Source organism: Canis aureus, chromosome 5 (genome assembly GCF_053574225.1).
Source record: "Canis aureus isolate CA01 chromosome 5, VMU_Caureus_v.1.0, whole genome shotgun sequence".
Taxonomy (NCBI): Eukaryota; Metazoa; Chordata; class Mammalia; order Carnivora; family Canidae; genus Canis; species Canis aureus.
The window spans coordinates 58,946,110-58,973,822 of NC_135615.1; the positions used below are offsets into that span (position 1 = coordinate 58,946,110).

The following is a 27,713-nucleotide window of genomic DNA, read 5'->3' on the forward strand; positions in this document are numbered from 1 at the left end:
AGACACTCAACCACTGAGCCACCAGCAGGTACCCCCTGTCCTATTTTCTTAATGGCATTTTTCTATCATCCCTTCTGCATTTATTAATTCAAGTTCTCCTGTGAGAAACAGCTGTCCTTTCTCCTCCACTTATTTATTCAATTATTCATTTACATCAGTTTGGATTATGGAAACTTATTCTATTCAATGGGTTATAATCCACTCCTATCATTACTCTGTTGTTTCAACTACGTCAGATTTGGCTATTGGGGATTCCTCCAAGTTGGGTTCTTTTAGAACCACCCGCAACTTTTGAGTAGTTTCTAATTTTCCAGTCCCTTATGATGTTTGAAACTCATATTTTCTCTGCTTGAATCCTGGAATCAACCCCTTCTCCAGGGAGCCAAGTTTCTTTGTATTGCATATTACCGTTTAGAAACCAAGATCTGGGTACTATGTATGCTCATTGTCATTGGGGTGCCACTGTTCTAGGCTGTCTCAACAGGCAGTTAGAATATGTATGTAAGTATACTAACACGTACACACGTCTACAACCATCTGTGTGTGTACATAAATCTGAAATTGATATTGATACATTTGATTCCAATTTACCACAGGCTTTTTAAAAAAGAAATCTTTAAATTCTTTTTTTTTAAGTAGGCTCCATAGCCAACATGGAGCTTGAACTCATGACCCTGAGACTGAGTCACATGCTCAAAAACGTTCTAGTTTTCCCTCTTTCTTTGTAATTTTTTCTGCTGTGATAAGAAAACTGGCTTTCATTATCCATAATACTTATGCTTATTTGTTCATTCCTCACATACACAGAAAGTAATTTTAGAACTGATGCTCCTATAATGAGTTCTTATTGGTCAAAACTTTTTGTACTTTAATTATGTTTTTGGACTTTACTCTTTTAGACTTATACCTGAATTTTTAAACTTTTTTTTTTGAGAGGGGGAGGGGGAGAGATAATCTTAAGCAGGCTCTGTGCTGGGCGTGGGATCTCACAACCCTGAGATCATGACCTGAGCCAAAATCAAGAGTAGGCTGCTTAACAGATTGAGTCACCCAGGCACTCATAGACCCAGATTTTTAAAAGTATCTATCACTCTTATAAATTGAAAAGGAACATACACATGAGATAAATTGTTTAGGATCTTCCTAAAACTTCTCTACATTCAGGGTCTGATGCCCCTGAATCACTCCGTCTTGAAGTTGTTGCTGCCTGCATGCTTTTCCACAGTCCCGGCTCCTCTGACATCAGGTGTGCTGGCGGTGCCCCATTCCCACCAGGGCTCCACTACTGTCTCCAGGATTTCCCTCCGAGCCTCAAACTCAGAGATGCTTGAGGCAGCAATGACAGTGCTGCTGAGCCTGCCTCACCAACACAGACTGCATTTTAGATGTTAAAGTGTGAAAAAGTTATGCATCTCAGAGTTGACATAATAGAGCTCTTTCATAAAATTTCCTTCTACTGAGGTTCAGCACCAACGTGGGAGCGCTGTTTCTTAGTACAACATGGCCCCAGGGATTAAACATAGACATCATAAACCTCCAACCCGCAGACCAGGACCAAGGAGAGATGGAACTAGAATCCCAGTAACACATCTCTGTGGGCAGCTGCATAGGGAACCAGTAAAAAAGTCCCACTGTGGCAGAGACTATTAATTCTGTTCTCCCCTTCTTCTTTAGGAATAAATACATCCCCAAGGGATGCCTGGGTGGCTCAGTGGTTGAAGCATCTGCCTTCAGCTCAGGGCATGTTCCCGGAATCCCAGGATCAAGTCCCACATCCAGCTCCCTGCAGGGATTCTGCCTCTCCCTTTGCCTATATCTCTGCCTCTCTGTGTCTCTCATGAGTAAATAAATAACATGTTAAAAAAAAGAATACATTTCCACATTTTCCTTTCTTTTTTAAACTTGGTATCCATCCATCCACCTATCCATCCATCATTCACTTAATTAAAGTATGTTCCACACCCAATCTGGGTTTAAACGCAGACATCAAGACTCTGACATCAAGAGTTGCATGCTCTACTGACTGGGCCAGCCAGGAGACCCTACATCCCTACATTTTAGATGCACATGTGTATTATGGGAATAAAAGTTATTGGCCACATGACAACATTCTGCCAGTAAGATGTAAATGGAAGCATGTGACTTAAAAGGAGGAGACATGCCATTCTTCAATCCATCCTCCTTCCTGCTGGCAGGAATACAGATGTGATGGTGGGAGCTTCAAGGGCCATTCTGGGTCCTGGGTGGGGGTATCGTAAGGAGTCTAGGTACTGGAGAATCATGAAGCCATGATTCTGAATGGCCTATCTTTAGACTGTTTATAAAAGAGGGAAATACACTTTTATCTTAATATATTATCTTGGTTTTTCTTTTGTTCCATATTATTGAAACGATCTAAATGTGGGGCATTTTTCTTGGAGGCCCACGCAAACATGCTGAAGGAGTGGAAAGCAAGGGAAAGGAAAGGGGTAACCCAAGAGAAACCAGGAGAAAGCTAGAGCTCCGCCAGAACTTGCAGCTTTCACTCCCCTGTGGGCAGCACAATCCACGAGGCAATCCTTTCCATTAGCTCTTCGACAAATGGGCCCAGCCCCCCACCCCCCCCCCCCCCCCGCCCCCAGTAACTGTGCTGATATGGGTAACCACGACTGACCTAATTAGTTAAAAAGCCGAGTCAGGCTTTTTTTTTTTTTTTTTTTTGCCACAGATTCTGTGTATTTGCCTCATTTGGCAAGTTTCCCAGAAATGAATATATACTTGTCCTGGATCTTTGTACAAGACTCAAAGAGGTAAGCTAAGGCAACAAGCCTTGTTCAGCTCAGGGGTCTGTAATGTGGCCTGAATTAAAGACAGAGGAAGCAGCGTTCTTGCTGGGCATCTGTTCACAGGAAGCCCCTATTCCTCTGAAGTGCTGTAACGCATCAGCGTTGGCAGGAACACCACTCACCTAGTAGAGGACTCACTCCAAGCGGCTCTCAGAGTCTTCCTGCCTCAAACACAATGTCTCAGAAGAGGCCCTGTGTCAGGACCCACTCAGCACCCAGGTCCCTTCTATTCGGAAGGGCACCGGCTTCCTTTTGGGAAACATCCCCCCTGCTCCACTGCCAATCCAGGTGGTTCAGGAAGGGATAACCAACCCCCCCAGGCGTGGCCAAGTGGCTCAGATGGAAGTCCCTCCTTCATTCACCCACCAGATACTGACTGAGCACCTATTATGTGCCAGCCACTGTTCCAGGACCGGCGATGTACTGCTGACCATTACAGACAAAATGTCCTGCCTTTGTGGAATTTTCTAGTAGAGGCAGCAATCAACAAGTCTAAGTATATGGTGTGTCAGATGTGCCAAGTTCAATAGAGGAAGCAGTGTCAGAGAAGGAGCTAGACAGCAAGCTGGGGGCTGCGTTCTGAAATGGGGCATGGAGGTGAGGGAGAGGGTCCAGAGGGCAGGTGTGGAAGGGCACCGAGGGCAGAGAGAAGCGCAGAGGCTGTGAGGCAGGCATTTGCCTGTTCAGGTCCATGCGAGGAAGCCAGTGTGGCTGGAAGAGGGGTGGCGGGGAAGGACCTGGGGACAGAGAGATTAGGGCAGGAGCATCAGATCCTATTCTGCCTCGAATGTTATTTAAAAAACTCTGGTTAAAAAAAAGAAAAAAGAAAAAAGAAAAACTCTGGTTTTTCTCTGAGTGGGGTGCCCTGGAGGGTTCTGGCACTTGAAAAACTTCCTCCACCTGCTCTGTGTGGTCCAGATGTGGGGGTGGAAACAGGAAACAGGTGGAAACAGGGAGACCAGTTGCAAAAACCCAGAAGAGACTTGACAGCTACAGTGGAGAAGTGTTCAGATTCTGGGTGCATCCTGAAGGCGGAGCTGTGGGCCAGCAGGTATGAGGCATGAGGGGGGGACAAGAGTCAAGGGTGACTTGGGTTTTGCTTGAAGCTGTTGGAGGAAGAGAGCTGGGAAGAAGAGGCTGGGGAGGGGCAGGCTTAGCCTTGGGCAGGTAGAGTGGCAAATGTCTGGGCTGCGGACTTTGGGCACAGTGCCCAAAGTCATGAGACTGGATGGGGCCAGCCAAGGGGTGAGTGAGCCCAGAGAAAGGAGAGGAGGGGAAAGCTGTGAGGCTGGAGGGCAGGGAGAGCAGTGGTGGGGGCTGGAGGGTGGGAACCAGGTGGACACAACAGAGGGCCCGCTCTCAGAGACATACAGGGAGGCCTGTGAGCTCCAGGCAGGACCAGGTCTTTGCTGGCCTCCCTGGGGAAGAGACTCTTCACTGAGGTGACGAGGAGGATGGTCTACAAGCCAGCAGCTGCCTCGCCATCTCAAGGCACAATCTCGAACCCAACCAACTCAAAGACCTGAACAAGTAGGAGTGGTGGGGTTGGGGGTGGGCGAGTCTGGTGGCCCATGTGCCCTGGGTCCACCATGCTGCACAGACACCCCCAAATCCCCTCTGTGTTCAGTTTCTGCAGTCAAGATGTCAGCATCTTCTCTCCCACATGGCCCAGCACCCACCCATCCATCTAGCCTTACACGGGGCTAGCCAGGTCCAGCGTTGGGCTGGAGGGCTCACAGGCTTGGAGGCAGGACTCCCCACCACACTCCAATGGCAACATCATGGTCCACTCCAGCTGCTCGGGGCGTTTCCAACCCTGAACATCCTAGGGCCTACGGCCCTCCTGGATGACCACTTGGGATTGCAAGGGACTTCCACTATACGTCCCCTCTACCCTATCCTAGTATGCTGACGAACACTCTGGAGCTGGTCAGGGCTTTGGAGCAGTGGGCTTAGAGTTCTCACCGTAGGCAGGAGGAAATGCAGGAGCAAGGGCTCAGGGTGTGACCGTCGGGATTCTCCAGGCAACCCGACGGACAACCGGCCAGCCTCACTGTTCCCCTCCCAGACCCTGAGCCCCAACAGGCCATCTCTACTCCTGAATACCAACATGAGAAGGATGCTTAAAAGCTACTTCTGGGGGATCCCTGGGTGGCTCAGCGGTTTCGCGCCTGCCTTCGGCCCAGGGCGCGGTCCTGGAGTCCCGGGATCGAGTCCTGCGTCGGGCTCCCGGTGTGGAGCCTACTTCTCCCTCTGCCTGTGTCTCTGCCTCTATCATAAATAAATAAAAATAAATCTTTAAAAAAATAAATAAATAAAAGCTACTTCTGGCACTCTTAAGCCTGGCCCCTGGACTAGGCTATCGGGAAATGGTCTCTGTGCAGAAAAAGGTCCTGGCTATAAACCACAGACTTGGCTGTGGAACCCCCCGGTCTAGGGAGATGACATCCCAGAAATATTCCCCCTGTCCCCTCCAAGGAGGCTGGGTACCCCCATCACACCCAAGACAAGGTGTATCAGCAGGCACACTTGCCCTGCCATGTCTCTCCTGAAAGGTGAGCTGAAAAAGCCCTTAGGTCCTCAAAGGTATTTGTTATAGGGCTTAAGAGCTAGGATCGTTCTGGCTGGAGTGTACATCCCATCCGTGGTTTGGAGTTTAGCCCACTTGCGGATTAATGCAAACGAGAGCTCTTCCGTCACCACACAGAGACCAGGTTTGTGTCAATGTTTATGTGACACGCTTAAGCTGACAAAACAGCATCACAGTGCTCTCTCAGCTGACCCCTGTGGGCTCACGGGCTCAGTCCGAGGTCACACGGCCAGGGCTGGTGGTAACCAGCTTTCCAGACCCCAAGCCCATGGTCTGTCCCCTTGTCTGTGCTGCCAGCCCCCGCGGAGGCAGCGAATCTCACCTGCTGACACCCCGGAACTGGGTTCCTGGGCCGCTGTAACAAATCACCACAACCTGGGTGGCCTCAAACAAGACCTATTTGTTGTCTCATGGTTCTGGAAGTCAGAAATCCAAACTCCACTGCACCAGGCAGAAATCAATGTGTTGACAGGACCACTTCCTCTGGTTCTAGGGGAGAATCTATTTTCTGTCTTGCCCAGCTTCTAGAACTGTGTTCCTTGATCCATGGTCCTCTTCAAGGCTAGCATCATGCAAGGGAAGCTTCTTCCTGCAGGCATCTGCCTCCTCCTTCTGTGCTCTGCTAGACTCCCCCTCTGCTGCCCCTTTGTAAGGATACACGTGGTTGCATTTAGGGCCCATCTAGCTAATCCAGGACAATGATCCCATCTCAGGTGCCTTAACCTAATCACACCTGCAAAGTCTCTTGCCTGAAGTAACATTCACAGGTTCTAGAGGTTAGGATCTGAGTATGTTTGGGGTTTGTTACTCAGCCTAGTGCACCCCCTCCCCATTGGTCTGCAGCCCTTTGTGTGTCCTGGTGACTTTCCTCCTCCCTCCACTCAGGGAAAGCCCACTTCAATATCCACCTTGAAGGACTGCTCCACGCTCAAGTTTTCCAAGAAGACACCCCCCTCCATAGCACTGGGCTGTAGCTCTTCCTCAGAGTTCCCATGGGGTTGATTTCATCAGAATCCCAGCAACAAGCGCGTTCCCCTCTGTGTTTGTTCATTTTTAGTTTTTAAAAATAGAACTTGAGTTTCATGTAACACACATTCACTGGGAAAAGTCAGAGACACAGAAGAGGAAAAAGAAGTAAAAAGCACATATAATCCCTAAGTTGCCAAAGGAAAGCACCGTTAACATTTTTACTTATGTTCTTTCATCTTTTTTCACTGCTCATCAATATGCTGAATAAGGATTTTTCTGAAGACAAAAAGAAAAACAAAAAACAAAAACAAAAACACACGGTTTTGAAACATATTTTTGGACTCCGGAGCAGATATCCTGGTTCAAATTCCAGCTAGCCACTTACCATCTGTGTGACCTTGGGAAGGTTACTTAACCTCTCTGTGCCTCACTGACCTTATTTACAAAAAGGAGGAAACAATAGCATATCCCCTGTAGGATTGTTAGGATGATGAGTTAATATATTGAAAGCACTCAGGATGGTGCCTGGCACATGGCAAATGCCATACAAATGTGAGCTGTCATCACTGTTGTTATTATTAGATAAATAAGGGAATGTTGGTTCATGTGGCTAAATCACCTCTGGTAGCATAATCTGCAGCTGCTGGGGTTTCCTGGTATGATGGTACTTGCATTAATTTAACCTCTTCTGCTGTTAGGCATTTAGATTGTTCCAGGGTTTTTTCTTCATCTTCTATAAACAACTATGAGATAAACATCCTTGAACACCTCTGCACACATCTTTATTTGTTCCTAAAAATTTAACTGCTGAGTCAGAGATCACACATATTTTTAAACTTTTGAAACATCATTGCCAACCTGCCCTTCAAAAAAGTTGCACCAGTTTACCCTACGCACACGCGGTTGGGCAGTGTACACATCCCCACACACCCCACCTTCACCTGGGGTCCTGGGCCTACCTGCTTGTCTCTCCCTCCTGCAGCTCAGGCCTCCTCACCCCTCTGCATGTCCCCCATACCCACATCACTGCCCGCCCCCCCCAGCCAGCAGTGAGGTTTGCTGAAATGGAGGAACTGGAGATGAGGTTTGGGGATCCTATTTTCAGCCTCCTGGATAAATCTGTGCTTTTCATTTACCCCCACATGTAAAAATGTGGGTCAACACACCTGCCAAGAATCCAACGCTATTTAAAGGTAGTCTATGAAATTGTGTGGGACTACATATTCCATGCATTAAAATGACACCATAATTCCAGACAGAACGGGCAAAAGTTTTGCTTTTTAATCACACATTGAGTGATTAAACTTTGGATATTTTAAAACATTTCCAGCATCCAATATCAAGGCTCCCAAGGGACCATACCAGAGCCCCAAATCTGCCATTCGAGAGCTCTCTCTCGGGATTCCAAACCACCTTGGAGACAGATCCTTTAATTACAAATGCACACAAGCCATCACCTTCCTATTTGGAGGTAGACTAATGTCCCACTTTCCCACATCACACTGAGAAATAAAAGCTACAAAAGGCACCAAGAGTCTGCCCTCTGAGGACCACAGCAAGCCTGTGTGTGGACACAGCAGTGTACTGGGCTCCTTCTCACAGTGCTAATGATGGAGGGCCCTTATTCCCATTTTCTGATCAGGAGACCGAGCCTCAGAGAAATTAAGAGTTTTTCTGAGGAGCTAAGAACAAGAGAGAAGACACTGACATTACAACTTTTGATCACCAAATCTCTGCCCTCTCTACATTTCAAGACACTGAGGGTGCCTGGAAAATGCTGGCCACCATATGCATCAGTCACCCATGAGACTTCCTAGAATGGCCCTGACCACCCAATTCTCTCTGCAACAAAAAGACATGCTCAGGGTGGGCATGACAATTTATGGACATCCTCTGAATCCCACAGGTGAGGGGCAGATGTCAGAACTGTGACATCTGACCAGCAGGGCCCAACTCCAGACACCGTGCCCCAACGTGTCCGAGAGGATGGGAAGCTGAGGTCTCAGCAGAGTCCCCCAGAGGCACATCTCAGGGAGATCTGGATTGTGTGGAGAAGCCAGAAAAGGAAGTAAACCTCCTGGAAGAAGAGACCCCAGGACACTGAGGAGCGGGTCATGGACATCAGCCCCACAGCTGCTGCCATTTGCTGAGCACGAGCCGGACACTGTACTCAGCGTTCACGCTCTCACGGCTAACTGCTGAAGAAAACACAACCAGGTGGGTACCATGACGATCCCATTTTACAGATGGGAAAAAGAAATGCAAAGCAGCTCCAAGGCTGGCCAGAAGCCAGGCAGTCTGCACACGAGATGACTCAGGGCTCAGGGCTGAAGCTGGGCTCCACCTCTCTCCAGCTGTAGGAAGAAGTGATCTCACGGGGCAGGGGGCGTGGTAACAGAGGGGAGAATGCGAGAACTAGAACAGCTGGAGAAACGGATTCAGCAAACAGGTTTAATGAAAAAACTCCCTACTGCTGCCACGGGGCGGGGGGAGTCACAGGCCTCTAAGAAGGTATCCTGGAGACACATGCGATGGGTGGGAGATGTGAGCCTGGACCGAGTGGACGATAATGGAGCGGTTGCTGTGTGCCGCCACAATCTTCGGGCAGGAGAAATGGGTCAACGTCTCACAGGTGCAGGTGAGCAGGAACAATGGGCAGGGGAGAGGGACAGATCCAAACCTCCTAGTGGCCAACCAGCCAGAGGAGGGGGGAGGTTCTCCATTATAGGACCAGCCAAGACCAAGGAACCAGAGGGAAGGTGAAGCCCAGAGGTGCCCACCGGGGCCAGGCCCCTCACCCGTGCAACCTCCGTAAGCCTCAGGCCAACTCTCAGAGGGAGGGGTCGACAGTTCCACCTCTAGGACGAGAAAACTGAAGCCTGAGAGCTTAAGCAAGCTTTCTGAAGTCACACAACTGGCCAACAGTGGGATGGGGATTTGAACCCCGGTCTGTAGGACAGGAATGAGTTGGAAGTATGGCTGCAAAGACCACGCACGAGGCAGAGACTGAAGGGACACACTGAATCCCGGGGCCTGGTGAGGAGTGCAAGGGGGTGGGAGACAGTGCCCAAGGGGCTCCCGTTCCAGGTTCCAGCCTACTGGGGGTCAGAGAGTCTGTCAGCATTGGGCAAGTCTGTCTGATGAGGGAGGAGAGGCCTTGACCCCTGTACTCAGGAGACAAAGGCACATCACACTGCATGAGGTAGGAGGGTAAAGCTGGGCCCCCACTGGAGCGTCCAGACCCGCCTCCCAAGAGCATTCTTCCTCCAGGCCCTTCTGGGACCAAAGAAGAGAAGGGGAGGATCCAGAAGTTCTGCCTTCCATGTAGGGCTCTAAACACCCGAGCGGTTGTAAAAACTTTTCCCTCAAGGGCACTGGCAAGTGCAGTGTCCTGCCGGCTGGCCTGCCTCAAGCGAGCTCTACAAGGAAAAGCTGGCAAGGGACTGGAGGGCAGGTCAGCCCCGCTGCTCTTGGGCTCAGGTGCGGCACTGCTGAGCACCTGGCCAGATTTTCCCCCCGCTTCACAGCAGCCCCCCATCCCTTGTCTGTGAGTCTTTCATGAGCTGCAGGTGAGTTAGCTCTTTCACAGACCAAAACCTCAGCAGACCTCATTCCTCCAGCCCTTGCATCACTCCCAGGGCCCTTGTGTAAGCGGGTCCCCCCGCCCCCAGCCTGGAATGCCACCTCTCTCTCCAGTAATAGAAATCCTCTCTTAGGAAATCCTAGCGTTCCTTAGGATCCACTTCTAACATTGCTACATGCTCAAATCTCTCTGCTCCCCTCCAGTGCCCTCAGACTTCAATCTGTTTCCTGAGTCTACCCCCACCATGCTGTCCCCTTCCCTGTAACAGGGTTCTTGTGCTCTGTTCTCACACACCAGACAGTTAAGGTCCTGGGGGTCAGAAACCAAAGCCTTCCAGGTGCCAGAGGACATGTACGGGACTCCACATACCCACACAGTGCACACTGAGCACCTCCACCTGCTGTGGGGTTGTGGGTGGGGAATGATGGTGCTCCAGGGGGTTTCCCTTTCTAGCCCCTTCCTCATGAACCTCTCTGGGACCTCAGGGCTGGGGGAGCTTTCCCACCTTTCAGATGCCAGGTCCCCCATCCCTGCTCTGTTTCCTGCCTCCACTTCTGGGCATACTCAAGCATCCTCTGTAGATCTCCAGCCACAGCAACCTGGATGCGGTCTCCAGCAGGGGTGTCCCACTGCTTCTCCAGAGGGATCCCAAGGCTGAGGGTCCCATCTGGTTTCCCACTTCCCACACCACTTGGCCTCTACTCCCAGGAATAAACTTCTGCAAGGGAGAGGCGCTCAGTTGTCACAGGGAGCAGGAAATAAGAGGCCTATGGCCGGGCTCCTGTGCCGGCAGGGCCACACTGGGTGGAGGGCTCGGGCTGCTGGGGGACTCTGAGCGGACTGGAGCAGAGCCAGGCGGGCGCAGCCCCACGTCTCCTCCCGGCGCCGGGCTCGCACCAGCGGGCGTCCGCACCCTTTCCTCTGGTTCGACCCGAGCAGCCCCGAACCCCGAGCAGCGCGCCGGGCTCCCGCTCCAACTCGGGACGCCGCGGGAGGCGAGGGCCGCGCCCCGGGCCGGGCGGGCGGTACCTGTCAGCAGTTCGATCCTGTGTCCCAGCACCTTCATCCCTGCGCCGCGGCGGGGAGCGCGCTCGGCCCGGCCGGAGAGGAGTCGGGAGGCGAGGAGGGAAGCAGCTGCGGAGCCGGGAGCGAGGCGGGCGGAGCTGCCGGGAGCCTGGAGCGCTCTCGCCGCCCCCCTCGCCGCGCTCCCCCCTCCGAAACGAGTTAAAAAAAAATCCAACAATTGCACGACCGCGCACCCCTAAAAGGCGCGCGCCGCCACCTGGTCGGGGTGAACTCCGGGAGGCGGAGGGGGCCGCGGGGTGGATGCGGGGTCACTCCCGTCGGCGGCGGAGGGCGAGCGGGGGGGGGGGCGTCGCGCTAACAAAGAGGCCCTGCCACCCGCGCCTCCCCCAGCGCGACACACGGGGGTCCCCGCGTCCGTCTGGAAAGGAGGGAGGGGGTGCCACCCTCGTAAGCAAAATGTGGCCCGCGCGAGGGGGCGCGTGGCTCGCGAGTCTCAGGTCTGCCGGGGTGTGGGGGGGGGTGGCCGCAGCCCCCGCGGGGGGAAAGGGGGCGGGGGGCGGGGAGACGGGCCGAGGGCGCCGCCGACTCACCGAGGGTGATGCGAGGAAGAGCGACGCGCAGGCGGGGAGCCGGGCCTGGGCGCGGCGGGTGCAGGTGCGGGCGCGGGCGCGGGTGCAGGCTCGGGTGCGGGCTCCGGTGCGGGTGCAGACGCGGGTGCAGGCTCGGGTGCGGGCCGCCGCGGCCGCGGGGGGGGGGGGCGGAGCCGGGCTGGGGGCGGTGCGCCGCGGGGGCGTGCCCACGTGGGTGTGGCGGGCGTGGGCGCTCGGCAGGCAGCGGGGACCCCGCGCCCCAGGCCGCCCCGGCCCCGGCTTCCTCCTCCTGGGGCGGCGGGAGCGCCCGAGCCCCGCGGAGTCCCCGGGCGGAGCCGCAGCCCCCCTCCTTCCGCGGGCGTCCGGGGAGGCGCCCCGCCGCTGGCCCCCGCCCGCCCCCCTGCCCCCGGCCGCGCGGCGTAGGACCCCCGCGGGGGGGGGGGCGGCCTCCGTCCCGGTCTTTGTTTAGGTTCCCGACGGGAGCCCCCTCCGCCGCTGCCGCTCGCGCCCCACCTGCCTGGCGCCTGGGAGCCCGGCGGGAAAAGCCCAGGGCGGTCGGAACGAACCAGCAGCTCAGGGGCCCTGGAGCCTCGTCCAGTTTTCAGAGCCCCGGGGTTTCCTTGGAGGGGCTCATAGGGGCGGGGGAGGGAGTGATGGTTTCCAGGCAAAGATGTTCTGGGGCCCCAGGGTCCCGCTCGGTGCCTCAGGGCTCCTGCTCTCCTCAGTTCACCCTTCATTGTCTGAGCAGGAAGGGGGAGGGAGGACTGGCCTAGCCTTGTCTTCCTCGGGCTCACTCTGGTCTGGCCCAGTTGCTCTCGCCTGTCACCCCAAAGGAGGCAGCGCTGAAGTCCCTAGATAGAGTCCTACTGTAGGGAGCAGGAAAATTTGATGACCTGAAAGAATTTACTTGGTCAAGACGTTCAACAACAGTGCTTCTGGAGACAGGAGTTTGTGGAGGCCCACCCAGTGATCTTGGCCACCCATCCGCCTCTCTCGGATCACACAGCCTATTCTGCGCAGAGTCAATGAGGTGGACCTGTCATCCGGAGGTCCAGGATGACATTGGGTGGGAGGTCAAGAAGATTTGCAGTACCTCCTCCCCTCTGTCGGGGCTGGCTTGTGTAAGGTCCTGGCTTTCCTTCAGCTCTGGGCTGTGGAGGAAGCTGCCATGACATTGAATTAACTGACTCATCTGTCTTGAAGATGCTGGTAAGATTTGGTGGCCTGAGATGGGGTACATGCTCCTGCTTGGAATACAGTATATTAACCACATAAAAGCCAGCAAGCTTGAGTTCGCCTTACAGCCCCCCAGGTCTCACCTTGGGGAAATCCCTGCCTCTCACTCTACACCTTTGTAAGAGGGCTGTGGAAGGTCGGTGGTGACAAAGTAAACCTGTGTGTCCAAGACATCCAGGAGACTATGGTTCTATATATGCCAGTCCTTAAGAGCACAGGCAGGTTCTATAATTTCCTGGCTGTGTAATGTCCAACAAGTTACTTACCGTCTCTGAGCCTTCATGCCATATTCTGAAATTGGAATGATGAACCTTCAGAGGGTTCTTATAAGAATTAAATGAGAGGACATAAAGAAAATTTTAGTGTAGGGTTCGTTGTGTGGTTTAAGTGTTCACTGAATAGTTGCTGTTGTTATTGATTAAATTGTTATGACTGTATTAGAGATTCAGGCTTCCCTGAGTTATACCTTTTTCTTTCTTTCTTTTTTTTTTTTTTAAGATTTTATTTATTTATTCATGAGAGACACACAGAGGCAGAGACACAGGCAGAGGGAGAAGCAGGCTCCCTATGGGGAGCCCAATGCAGGACTCAATTCTAGGACCATGGGATCATAACCTGAGCTAAAGGCAGACACTCAACCACTCAGCTACCCAGGTGCCTGAGTTCCACCCTTTTCAATAAATTCAGACCTAGCCATCACAGAAAACTAATTGTTAATATTCTGGTAGCATAATTCATGAGGCCTAGGCTGTTCTGAATTCCTTGGGGGGGGAGGGGAATACAGGCCCCAGGAGGGTGTTAGGGCTGCCTAACAAAAGCTTTGACACTATGACATGTTTGTCTGTGCAGAATGGCGTCTATGAAGGCCTTGAAACGATGTGCACAATCCACAAGGCTCAGATAATTCACGAATCCCAAGCGAGCATTTAGGTGGGTCAGGTTGTAGGTTTGAACACTTAAAAGCAGACAATATAGATGAAGAAATGTAAGAACCCTCACCCCCAACCCCTGGGGAGTGGGTCTATTGCACCAAGCACAGGTGCTTAGAGAGGGGGTCCTGGCCCCTTCTGGAGGAGACAGGCCAGGAAAAGAGGAAGCCCTGCTGAGGCAGCAGAAGGGCCAGCTCTCAATCTCTTTTGCTCCCAGGCTCTCTTCCTCTTTAACACCTTGTGCAGGAGGCATGATTGAGGACAGGCCAGATGGTGGGGCTTTGAACAGAGGAAAGCAGAGCAGGGTGGAGGGCCAAGCTGGTGGCTGGGACTGGGGACCTCTACATTGTGTCCCCTGGCCTCACTCCTAATTACCTGAAAAGTGCTGCGTAAGTCACTGCCTGTGCTGGACTTCCCCTTTGCCATCTGTAAAATGGGTAGGAGACCTGCCTGCACCTCTATTGGAGACAAGACACAGCATTTCTGAAGATCCCTTTGAGCCTTCATTTCCCCATCTGGAAATTCTGGATACGTAACTGTCTGGGCAGTTGCAGGAAATAGAGCCTGATGCTGGCTAGTTGAAGCAGAAAAATGCTTTGTTAAAAGGAGGGCAGGCCGCTCTTGCGATCTCAGGATTGAGGCCCAACACTGCAGTGTTAGTCTGCTGTCAAAACCGCCACTGCCATCCCCAGGCCAGTGCCACCCGTGGGCAAGGACACTGGACACTGCCGTCCAGCGGGACCATGGCTGCCTCTGAAGCCTGAGGTGGTACTGCTGCTGCTGCTGCGCCCTCGCTAGGAGGGACTCGGTGTGGCCCTGGCTTCCTCATGCTACTCGTTTCTCAATCACAGTCAAGCCTGGGCGTGTCTGATCGGAGGCGCCCAGAGCAGGTCATCTGCCAAAGCTGCAAAGGAGGCTGGGAATAGATGCTCTCAGACCCTCTAGGACGAGGGGGATCTGCCCTACAGGAGGGACAACTCAGATGCCTGTGGCCAAAAATGTGACAGCACCTACTTCCAACGATGGTGGACTTGTGAAGCCACTGTGAGTTTGACGGATGGCACACACCACATCTGGTCGCTGAGATTCATATCACGCTGCGAACCTACAGTGTCAACTGGTGGTGCTCCTCCATGGCTGAGTCTGATTTTTCAGCAGGTGAAAGACAAAAGGACCTTGAAAACACTATGGCTTGCTGCCCTTCCAGATGCAGAGGCAGCTCTGGTCCTGTTGCCAGGAGGACAGGTGACTGGGTTTTTCCATTGTGGTGATGATTTGGGCTGAGTCACCATTCCTCTCCAGGCCCCTTGTGACCATGACTGGAGCAAGTAAGAAGAGCTAGCAGGTGGGATCGGAGGTGCAGATGAGCCCAGGGCCACAGAGGCTTGTTCTCTTAGCAGGGGAGGGTGATGCAGGAACTGCCCCCCACTCCCCACTGATACTCCCCACTCACTGATCGTGAGTCCAAGGGCCTCAGGAGGAGAAGAGTGGATCCCTTCTCTTTTATAGGATTGGTTGAGTGCCTCTTTGGTGCCAAGGCCTGTGCTGTGGGGTACATTAGAGAACCAGAGCTGACCAGGACATTGACCTTGCTAAAGTCTATGCACCTGATGGAGTGCCATCTTAGTGTCCCATAACCAGGTTAGCGTCCCATAATTTAGGTATGATGTCGACTCTGCTAAAATGCGTGATTGAGGTTACCATGCAGCATGGTGGGGTCCTGCAGGGCTCAGCAAGGGCTTCTTGGAGGAAGAGGCTTCAGAGACTGCAGAGATGGGGAAAGTGGGGATGGGGAGATGCCATCCATCCACCATCCCTTGGGTCACCCAGGCCTTTTGCAAAGCTCGGGGAGGCTCAGAGCTAGACACAAGGCAGCCCTGCCCCTGCCAGGAGCTCCTGAATGGAGGTGCAGGATGCTGGATGTGCGAGAGCAGAAGGTAAAGAAACTGGAACAAAGAAGTGGGTGAGAACGAGCATCTAGTTCTGGAATTTCACCAGGCACCAGATTACCTGCTCCCTGCTCCTGGGCCACCCTGGGCCACTCACTGGTGGACGTGTTGTCTTCTTTCTCCCATGCATGCAAAGACCCTTCTCCTGCAGGTAGTCGCCCTTGTGCTCCGGGTGACTCCAGACACCTTACCATCTTACCCCCGCCACCCACCCCAGAGGGAGCAGAACCCTCCCCCAGCCCCGGAAGTTTTAATAGACACATGAAGCCCCCCCAAGTTTGTGCTGAGTCAAGACAAGGGGTGGATCTGGCAATATTTTAAAAAATTCTAATAGTGACATATATTCAATGCAGAAAATTTATAAGATGGAGAGGGAATTCCATTGCCATGATTCCACTGTCTAATGATAATCAGTGTTAACATGTTAACATTTCGGGAGTTATATCCTTCAGCAGTTTGTGTGTGTGTGTGTGTGTGTGTGTGTGTGTTCGTTTCCCCCCAAAGAATCATACTGCACGTATTATTTCCATGCTCATTTATTCCCTCTGGGGTATATCATGAACATTTACCTTGATAAAAGTTATTCTACAGTAACATCACAATAGCTGCATTGTCCTTCTTGTGTGGGAGCTTCATTCTTTTCTTGGCCACTGTCAATCGCCAGGCATTCAGGATATTTTTTCATTATTGGAAACAAAGTTGCAAGCAATCCACTCGAGACCGGCTTTGCCCACATCTCTTGGATGACCTCCTAAGGCCACTCTGCAGCAACCTTTTGCCTGGCTGCTTAGTCTCTTGACTTCTGCTAATGCCAGCCCATCTGTCTTCAGAAGGAGGCCCATGGATGCTTAGAATCCCTGATTGTTTTCACACCTATGCAGGTTCTTGGGGGGAATTCTGGGGAAGGAGTGAACTGGTTGTCAGCCCTCACCTTCCTGATTGTACCAATGCCATTTTAAAACCTGAGGCTTTGGGGGATCCCTGGGTGGCTCAGTGGTAAACTACCAGCGCTAAAGCGCTGCCTTTGGCCCAGGGTGTGACCCTGAAGACCCCGGATTGAGTCCTGCGTCGGGCTCCCGGCATGGAGCCTGCTTCTCCCTCTGCTTGTGTTTCTCTCTCTCTCTGTCTATCATGAATAAATAAATCTTAAAAAAGTTGAAATCATCCTTAAAAAAATAAATAAAACCTGAGGCTTTGATCTTGTACTTACTTGTAAGATGTTACCAGTGGGAACACAAAGTGAAGGGTACATAGGACCCTATCCCCTCTCTCTCTCTCTCTCTTTTTTTTTTTTTTTTTAAGATTTTATTTATTTGAGAGTGAGAGAGCACAGCAGAAGGAGCAGCAGAGGGAAAGGGAGAAACAGGCTCTTTACTGAGCAGGGAGCCCATTTTGGGGCTCGATCCCAGAACCCTGACATCATGAACTGAGCCAAAGGCAGAGGCTTAGCTGACTGAGCCACCCAGGTGCCCCACACATAGGACCTTTTGCAACTTCCTGTACTTTTTTGCAACTTCCTATAAATCTATAATCATTTCAAATAGCAAGTTTTAAAAAAGACAAACTGAGGCAGGACTGGGGGTAAGCTATTTGGCTCCAGTCTCAGGAACTAATGTTTTTATGTCCATACTTTGTCACAAGGACCAGAGTTAAGTTTGGGTTAATTGAGCTTGCCTCAGTTTCCCCTGAAGGGTAGGAATCATTCTAGGAGGAGGCAGACCTGCTGAGGGGGGGTGGTACTCCAGGCTGTCCTCTGTCCTAACTCTCCTGCTGGCCCTGAGCAAGTACTCCCCGCCTCAGGAGAGGAGGGGACCCAAGAGCTGAACAGCCTCCCTGTGGTTGGGCTCCAGCAAGTTCCCAGGTAGAGGAGAGTCTGGCAGGAAGCAGACAAAAGCTGAGGTTCTCTCTCTTGGAGAAGAGCAAAGCCATTTTTCTTCACAAAGAGGACACACATGTCTGGAGGAGCCTCTGTCTGAAAGTTCTGGGGAGAAGCAACCCCTTTTCTGCAATGTGCTTGACTGGGCTCAGGCCTGAGTTACACCAGGTGCGTGCTGCTGGTACACCTGGGGACTACTTGGCCTTGTGGCTGGACTGCCCCGGGACGGGGGGTCCCTCCCCTCTCCAGACCACAGCAGGCTCCACAGAGTCCTCTGGAGTATCACCTGATACTAGAAACTGAAGAAACCAAGGAAGTGACGAATGATGCTATGTCATGGGCCCCCAAGTCTACCTTTGTGCTCAGTGATTTGCTAGGAGAACTCACAGGGCTCAAAAAAGTAGGCGCCTGAGTGGCTCAGGGGTTGAGCATGCCTTTGGCTCAGGGTGTGATCCCTGAGGCCTGGGATCGAGTCCTGCATCAGGTTCCCTGTGGGGAGCCTGCATCTCCCTCTGCCTATGTCTCTGCCTCTCTCTGTGTGTCTCTCATGAATAAATAAAATCTTAATAGCTTTTGTGAGTTCTTTTCTTTTTGTATCATTCACAGTTACCATGGATTTTAATTGAAAGATATGGAGTTAAATCAGTGAAGAGAAAAGGTGCATGAGCAGTGTCCAGGAGCCACCAGGCACAAGCTTCCAGGACCTCCCACTCCCTGCCAGTGGAGTCACATGGGGACAGACTTACTTCTTCTGGCACCAATGTACAAGAACATGTGCCAAGTGTCAGCCAGACATGCTTGCCTGAGCCTTGGTGTCCAGGTATTGGGCTTGGTCACATGAGAACGCAGCTTCAACATGATTGACCTTAGCCACTCAGTGTCCAGGCCCAAGAAGTCAGTGATACAGCATGGCCTGGGCCTTAAATGCTCCCAAACAGGGATCCCTGGGTGGCGCAGTGGTTTGGCGCCTGCCTTTGGCCCAGGGCGCGATCGTGGAGACCCGGGATCGAGTCCCACGTCGGGCTCCCTGCATGGAGCCTGCTTCTCCCTCTGCCTGTGTCTCTGTCTCTCTCTCTCTCTGTGTGACTATCATAAATAAAGAAAAAAATATTAAAAAAAAAATGCTCCCAAACATGCATTCTCCTTAAGTCACATTGTTACTGCAAACCATGTGGGCTAACTAATACTGTGTGGCCCAAGGCTCCAGACATACAGAAGCTGCTATTAGGCAGGATATTCCAGAGCCTCAGAGGTTATCTCTCCAGAGCTGTCAAGGGCCAGCCAGTCCTTTCTTTGGAATGTGCAGGATCTGAGCAACCCAAGCTTAGTAGGCTAGACCCTTACTAAGAGTCTAACTTGGGTCAGACCCTTACCACATGGGCGCCAGTCATTTATTCTGCCAAATGGAAACCCAAACTGCCCTCCATTATCTACATGATTTTATAAAAGAAAGGAAGTTTAACTCTAGGAAGGTACGCTGAATATCATGATGTGATATGGGTCAGTGCTCCCCAAGAGAAAACAGTTGGCCCAATTTTGCTTGCTTTGAGGATGAGGTAGGGGGCCAGGAGCCAGCCATCTAACAGGAAGCCTCCATGTGTGTTTTCCCTTTTGATCTATTCAGCTTTGTGCCCAGGTAAGGAACAGATGAGCTGAGATGCTCCCTCTGGCTCCTGCACAGCTCCTGAGAAAGGCCTGGCCCTGCTGAGGGTGGGAGGGCACAGTCTGGGACCCTTGTATAAGTGTCCAAGCCCATGCATCCCTTTTGCTCGTGGGGCTTGCTGCTGTTGCAGTTTATCCTGGGAAAGAGAGGAATGTGTTCTTTTTAGCAAATGCCCCGCCCCCTGCCCTGGCCTTCACCTGGGGCTCTGGCCTCCCTAAGTCGAATCAAGGGTAGACCAACTATTCTTCCAAGGCTCCGCCTCATCCCGTTTTCCTGTGTGCAGGCCCCATGCATGGGGCTGAGCCATCAGGGCTGAGGCTGCTGGCCTGTGTGGTCCTCCTGATGTGGAGTCAGACAGCCCTTGGTTCCAGCATCTACTACCTGCGTGACCTTAGGCAAGTCTTCTCGTTTATCACATGGGTCTATGATAAAGCCATGAAGAGTTAAACGCTGTAACTGAAGAGGCCTCAGCCCGGGGCCTGGCACCTTGTCAAGGCCCATTGGTTAGTGGCTGATAGGATGATGAGTCTTGTGGCTCCAGGCACAAAGTGTGGGGCCAGTGAGGATTCTTGTGATGAGTAAAGTAGGTACAGTGACATATCCAATCACCCTAGAGCTGGATGCTGAGAAATCAGGGGACCCCTATGGCTTCTGGATTTCTGGGGAGGAAGCACAACTCATATACACACATAGCATGAAGAGACCTGGTGTGGTTTCAGGGTCTCATGAAGATTGAGAGGCCTGTTCACCACAGGGTCTTTGCACATGCATTCTCTCTGCCTGGGACCCTTCCTTTTACTTTTGACACTGCCCCTGGCTAATCCTGCTTATCCCTGGGGTGTCAATTTAGATCTCACCTAACTCCCTGATTCCCTGATTCCCCTCTTCGTGCTTAATAATAATATACCAGGATTAATACTCTACCGTTCATTAAGCCCTTACTGTGTGTCAGGCATAGAGCCACTTTATTTTTCTGACAGACCAGATTCAGCGTGTTCAGGGTGGTATGGCCAGACTATTTTTCTGATCTTACAGATAAAGAAGCAGGTATAGAGAAGTGAAGTAAATGGCTCGACCACCTGAGCCAAAGGCAGACAATCGACTGAGCCACCCAGGTGGCCACTAATCAGGTGATTTCAACATAGAAAGGTTGTCCTGTATTTTCTGAGTGGTCCCAATGTAATTGCAAGGGTCCTTAAAAATGGGGGAGAGGCAGGAGAGAGCCAGGGACGGCACTGGGAGAAGGATGTGGCTTGCCAGCACTGCTGCCTTGAAGATGAGGGAAGGCCACCAGCCAAGGAAAGCAGTCTCTAGAAGCTGGAGAAAGCAAGGAAGTGGATTCTCCCCTAGAGCTTCCAAAAACAATGCAGCCCACAGATATCTTGAATTTGGTCCAGTGAGACACATTTCAGATTTTGGACCTGGAGATCTGTAAGAAAATACATCTGTGTGGCTCTAAGTCTCGTTCTCGGTCACCATCAAAACCCAGGCCAGTCCCTCCTGATGCCAAAGATGACACCTGGTGGTCACTTATTCCATGACCATCGAATTGAATTGGATTATGACTGTAAGCACCCCACTTCCTCTCAGAAAAGACACATAAAAGGGCTTTTTAAATATTTTGGGTTTATTACAGTAGAGGCCTAATGGGGAGGTCTCAAGCCTTAAGATGGGTTAGAGTTTGAGCCTGAGACAAAGCCGTTGGCTCAGCAGACTGGGTTGGGCGGGGCCGCAGGGAAGACATGAGCTGCCTTCTAGGGGAACAGAGCCACTGGCTAGCAAGGAAGCACTGATGCTAGGCAGGGAGAGTTAGCATCCTGGAGCACCCACAGCCTTAGGCCTAAGGGTGCCATCTCTGGGCACTGCACCTGCTGCCTCCATAGTCATCAGGGACATCACATTCTGCAGGGAAGCATCCTAAGCGCGCCCCCCCCCACCCCCCCACAGCAGCTCAACTTCCCTGTCTCAGTCATCTCTAGTTGCTCTAACAAAAACTAAAGGCTGAGGTGTCTTTTCTGTAGTTCTGGAGGCTGGAGGTCTGAGACCTGGGTGCCAGCATGGTCAGGGGCTGGTAAAGGTCCTTTCAGAGTTGCAGACAGCCGTTTCCTCCCATGGTGGGGAGCGGAGAGAGCCCTCTGGAGTCTCTTCTATAAGGTGATTAACCCCCTTAGGAGGATTCCACCTTCACAACCTTGTTGCCTCCCAAAGGCCCCACCTCCTAATACCATCCATCACCTTGGGGGTTAGGATTTCAGTATATGAATTTGGGGAGGGAACACACAACCAGTCCCTAACAAGCTCTGGCATGCAAGTACCATGGTAGTGCCAATTGGCCAGAGGAGGGAACAGCCAGCTCTTGTATAGTTCACTGTGTCGGGCACTGTTCCAAATGCTAAGCATCCTTAACCCCTTCCAGTTCTCCTCAAAACTCCATGGGGCAGGTGCTATCATTATGTCCATTTTACAGATTAGGAAACAGAGGCCTAGAAAGGTAAAGTCACTTGTCCACTCACATAGCCCATGGTTGAGAGTGAATGAAGGCAGTGGGGCTTCAGAGTTTCTGTTTTTACCCACTGTGATCTCCTGCCTTTCTAGATGGCATAGTGGCCACAATAGCAGAAACACTACACAGACCTTTCTGTTCACACACCCTCTCTCATTATCCTTGAGGTGGCCAGTCATTATGAGTAGGGCCCCTGCCTTACATCATGGGAAACAGCTCAGGAGAGGGAGGCACCCAGCCATTCGAGGCAAGGGTGGGATTCCTGCCCCTGGCTCCTGGCTCCAAGTCCAGAGTCTCTCTCTTCTATCAGCTCTCCTCTGCCTTACTGTGATGCATTATTTATGACCCATTACTCACCTCCTGCAGGCGCCCAGATGCTGCCTGCCACAGTCGTGACCTCGCTGTGTCCCCTGGAAAGGACCAAGGGCAACTCCTTGCCCTCATCCTCCCTCTCTTCTCTCCCTTCCCCCCATGCAGCTTCTTTGGGTCTCAGCAGGATCCTGGTGTCTGGCACAGCCTGTCCCCTCTTCCCACCCACGAGAACCACCTTGTGAGCAGTTTCCTCTTTGCCAAGCCAGCCGACACTTTCAGCAAGCTCCCAGCTCTCTGAGCAAAGCAGTAGCAGCAGCAAAGTCCAAACTCACCATCCCCCCCACCCGACATGGCCAGCACATGCAAGTGGGTGGTTAGTATGTGTGCGTGTGCGTGTGTGTGTGTGTGTGTGTGTGTGTGGTGGTGGGGAAAGAGATAAAGTACTAACAGCTGGACACCTCTGACATACCTCTTCTGGGTCTTGCACCAGAGAGCCCAATGAGAAAGGATGATTTTCTTCTCCCTTCTTTACTGGGGGCACTGGGAAGAGGTGTTCAGGTGGAGGGTTAGGGTTGGGGCAAGACACCCTAAAACTGCTGGACCCCACAGTTCGGAGCTGTGTGACATTGAACAAGTTGCTTCCTCTCTCTGCACATTATTTTCCTCCTCATTAACTACATCACTGGATCTTTACAGGACTAACAGAGACAGAATGTGTAAAGCAATCAGCAAAAAGCCTAAGGCCAGTAAATGCTGATAAATGTCTCTGGACAATGCACCATATCCTGCCTCCCTGTAGGCAAGGCAGGATGAGTTTGGATCACGGGCTCTTGGGAGAAAGGGCCCCTGGAGGAAAGGAGAAGCAAAGGGTTCCACAGACCAAACTGGCTGGTATCTAGACAGTAGCAGGGTCAACTTCCCCTCAGTTTTCATGTCTATAAAATGGGTAATAACTGAATTTAGCAGTTGCTTAACATCACCATGGAATTCTGGAAAAGGAATTAACACATAAAACCAGAGAGCAGGCATCTCTGTCTTTCTCCTCCCCATTTTATTCTTTTATAAAGATTTTTTAAAAAAAAGTAATCTCTACACCCAACGTGGGGCTCAAACTCACAACCCCAAGATCAAGAGTTGCATGCTCTTCTGACTGAGCCAGCCAGGTGCCCCTCTCCTTCCCACTTTTAAACTCAAAACTCTCAGGTCCTGAGAGCAATGAGACAGCTGGGGTATCTGTGTGGTCAATCCAGTGAGCCCCAAGTGCCAGCATCCCCATCATTGCATCGGTACTTGGTGCAGCCAGCTCTGCGTACCTAGACACCTAAACACCTCCTGGTCCACAGGGCTGCTTATTCCAGATATGAGAGATTGACGGCGATGTTGTTTGCTATGTATCCCTCCCCCCCATCCTGCTGCCCTTACCCCCCTCCTCAGGTGAGTGTTAAGTTCCTACCTCTGTTGACCTCAGGCTTGGCTGTGATTTGCTTTGGCCAATGCAATGCCAGCAGAGGCCACACATGTACTTTTGAGATTGGGTTGGCTCTTGCTCTCTCCTGCCTGTTGACTTGTAAAGGACACACAATGTGTAGCCACTGCCTATATGACCTGGGCCACAGAATAAGATGCAGGGAGTGTGGCCTGGCAAGGCCCTAGGGACTGAAGCAGAGCTGTACCAGCCCATCTACAGACCCCCTAAGCAAACCAAAGCAAACCAAACCAAAACACAAACACTCATGAACGTAAGCCCCTGAATTTTGGAGATGGTTGTTATCCAGCAGCACTACAGCAATAGCTGACTAGTTCACCGGGATCAATCTATTTTCTCAGAGGCTCCTGAGGTTAGCTCTGCCTGTTTTATTTTATTTATTTATTTTATTTTTTACTCTGCCTGTTTTAAATCTCACTGAGTGGTTTCTTGCCTCTAGTGAATCAGCAAGAGTCTTATGTTAAAGTTCCAAGTCATTTTGGTGACCTTCACAGTGCTCAGTCCCTCCCTTCTCCAGAATCAGCTGTGAGCCTCCTGGATGCACGCCTGTTCTTCCTTCTTATTCATCATAGGAGCAACCACAGTCATCACCTGCAAGCCTTGAGTGTAGGCCACAGACTGCTAATTCATCTGAAATGTTCTATATGTTTGTCACCACTATCCTACAAAGTAGGAATCTAGATGATTCCTGTCTTATACATGGGAAAGCCAAGGCGTGGGGAAGTTAGGAAACTTGCTGGCAATCTTAGCGCCGGTAAGTGGTAAAGCAGAGGCTGGCCCAGATCTCCCACCTTGTGTTCTTAAGCATTTTTCTGAGGTGCCTTCTGGTGCCAGTAGAAATGCCTGCTTTTCTAGGACCACCGCTCCCCAAGCACCTTCCACACAGCCCTTTGCCAGGGCCACCTTCCAGTTTCTAGTCCTGTAGCTACCTCCCACCTGCAGCAAATGTACTCAGTTCCTGCCGCCAGGAGTTAATTATTTCCAAAAAGACATTTGGAAACTCAGCTGTGTCATGTCTAATGTGTTCCCGTGTGCTAATTAATAATTCTGTTTTTCAAATATGAGTGTGCTTTAAAAATTTGTTCACTGGGCTGTCATTTTATTACCCTCCAGATATTTTCCCAATGTTGCTATTTTTCCTTTGAACCCATGCTCACACAAGCCCTGCAGATTTCAGAGCTGGGACTTGCGTTTTGTGACCAGAAAGTCTGTTCACCAAGGGCCAGAGCTCAGCTGTCTGGGTGCCCAGGCTCAGCAACCAGACAGGACAGTCTGAAATCAAAAAATAAAAAGTACCGGATCATTTTTAAAAGAGGCAGCTTGGGTTCTTACTGGTGCATTTGGTTCACCAAATGCTAACAGTGGTTAATTTTGGGTGGTGGATTTTTTTTTTTTAAGATTTTATTTATTTTAGAGAGAACGCACGAGCCGAGGAGAAGTGCAGAGGGGGAGTGAGAGCGAGAGAATCTCCCCAGACATTGTGCTGAACGCAGAGCCCTATGTGGATCTTGATCTCATGACCCTGAGATGGGGCTCTGAGCTGGAACCAAGAGTCAGGTACTCAACCAACTGAACCACCTGGGCACCCCTGAGTGGCAGATTTTAAGGGAGTTTTTGTTTCTTTATGTGTCTCTGATTTTTTTTCTTAATGTGTCTCTTGTTTTACTTCCCATGATTTTTACATAAGAGGATGTACATTCCAATAATAAAACAATAATAAAGTTACTATCATTAAAAATAATGTGCATTATCAGATTCTGAAGGGATCTGATCCTTCAGGCAGACCATCACAGCAAGTCTGGCTTTTATGAATTTGTGAAATAAACTTTTATAAACTTGTTAAATGAACTTTTATGAACTTGTTAAAGCCAGTCAGAGAAGCAGAAAGTGAGCAGAACTCTGCTTAAAAAGAGAAAACAATGGGGTGCTTGGGTGGCTCAACTGGTTAAGCATCTGTCTTCAGCACAGGTCATGATCCCAGGGTCCTGGGATCCAGCCCCATGTTGATCCACTGAGTGGGGAGTCTGCTTCTTCCTCTAACCCTCCCCCTGCTTGGGATCTCACTCTCTCTCATACTCTCTCAAATAAATTAAATTTAAAAATATTTTTTAAAAAAAGAGAGAAAACAAGATCCAGGCTATTATGTTCACTAAATAATTTTTATATTTTTCTCTTTTTTAAAAAGATTTTATTTATTTATTTATGAGAGAGATTCACAGAGAAAGAGGCAGAGACACAGGCAGAGGGAGAAACAGCTAAACTGCTGAGCCACCTGGGCTGTCCAGTGTTTATTCTTCTTAAGAATTAACTAGATCTGGGGATTCCTGGATGGCTCAGTGGTTTAGCACCTGCCTTCGGCCCAGGGTGTGATCCTGGAGTCCTGGGATCAAGTCCCACATCGAGCTCCCTGTATGGAGCCTGCTTCTCCCTCTGCCTCTCTCTCTCTCTCATATGAATAAATAAATTTTAAAAAATTAACTAGATCTATCTATCCATCCTTCTATCCATCCATGTTCTTTTTTTGTCTTTCAAGGTAAACTGTGGGCAGCAGTGTGATTCCATTAACACTTCAGCATACACGTCATTAATTAAACTTCAACCTTTTCTGTTTTTTTTTTTCTTTTAATGTAAACTTTATAGTGACATGCAAAAATCTTAAGCACATGTTTGTTGAATTTTGACAGATGCATACACTGGGGTAACCCAAATTGCTGTCAAAATATGAGATGTTATCGTCACCTAGACAATCCCTTCATGTCCAGCCTCAGGCAATCCTAGTCTCCACCTCCCAGAGACAACCACTGTTCTGATTTTTCCCCACCGTAAATTAGTTTAGTTGAGGCTTCTCAACCTCAGAGCCATTGAGATTTTGGTCCAAGTAACTCATTGTTCTTGGAGGTTGTCCTGTGCGTTATCCAGCCGCTCCTAGACCTTAATGTCATTGGAATATATCCTCTTTCATTTGGCTTCTTCCATTTAACATGATATTTATGAGATTCATCCATATTGTTCTGTGTATCATTGTTTGTGCCTCTTTTACTGCGGAGCGGAATTTCATTGTCTGGCTACCCCACACTTGATCCACTCTCCTGTTGATGGACACCTGGGCCATTTCCAGTGTTGGGGTTATTATGAAGAAAGCTGCTATAAATATTCTTGTGCAACTTTTTTGGTTGTATATGTTTTCATTTCTCTTGGCTAATTACTAAGAGGAATTGCTGAGTCACAGAGTAGGTATATAATTAGATTTTTAAGGATCATCATCATTTTGTTTTCCTAAGTGGTTGAACCATTTTATATTCCCACAGACAAGTTATCAGAGTTGTACCAGCTCCACATCCTTGCCAACGTTTGGTCTTGTCAGTCTTGAATTTTAGCTTTTCTGGCGAGGGTTAGCTTTTCACGGTGGTTTGAATGTGCATTATCCTGATGAATAATGATGCTAAGCACTTGTACTGTTGGCCATGTGTGTATCCTCTTTTGCAAATGCTCTGTTCACATCTTTTGCTTGTTTCACATTGAATCATCTACCTGGCTAGGACTCAGTTATAGCACTATTCCTGCGTGCTAGGAGCTGGCCTGGGGCTGAGCTCCTGAGGGCATCATAGCATCCTGGTGAACCCAGCGCACCCTGGGCTAGGGGGTGGGGCTTTGCTCTGCCTCCCCTCCAGCAAACCCCACCCCCCAAGTGTGCCTCCCTGGAGAGCAGTGAGCAGTCCCCTGTGCCACCTTCATGTGCCTTTGTTATGGGCTGTATTGTGTTCTCCTCTAAATTCATATGTTAAAGTCCCCAGGACTTCAGAAGTGTTTTTAAAGAAGTGATTAAGTTAAGATGGCATCATTAGAGTGGGTTGTAATCCTCTAAGGTGGGTGTCCTTATAGAGGACACGTGGATGCAGACAGAGAGATGATGTGAGGACACAGGGAGAAGGAGGCCATCTACAAGCCAAGGGGAGAGGGCTCAGGAGAGACCAAACCTGCAGATACCTTGATCTTGGGCTTCTGGCCTCCAGGACTGTGAAAACATAAATCCCTTTTGTGGGATTTATTCACCCCCCCCAACCCCCCCAACCCCCACCCCCCACCCCCCACCCTCGGTCTGTGATACTTGTTTGAGCAGCTCTAGCTTCTGCATACGGCCTCACTGGAGAACAGCGAGCCTCTGCTAGCGTCCAC

At 50.7% G+C, this 27,713-nt stretch overlaps 1 protein-coding gene across 5 annotated transcripts in view; it reads right to left on the reverse strand.

Moving 5' to 3' along the window:
- NDRG4 (NDRG family member 4) overlaps positions 1-11,728 on the reverse strand; it is a 39,655-nt gene extending 27,927 nt beyond the window's left edge. Inside the window, exon 1 of one of the 5 annotated variants that reach the window (XM_077898235.1) lies at positions 10,997-11,142. In XM_077898235.1, the coding sequence (XP_077754361.1) occupies positions 10,997-11,033 (37 nt within the window). In that variant the 5' untranslated portion in view covers positions 11,034-11,142. Of the gene's footprint in view, positions 1-10,996; positions 11,147-11,583 lie in introns of those variants that run through there. The other 4 variants (XM_077898238.1, XM_077898241.1, XM_077898234.1 and 1 more) reach the window with 4 other exon arrangements.
- Positions 11,729-27,713: the final 15,985 nt, after the last annotated feature.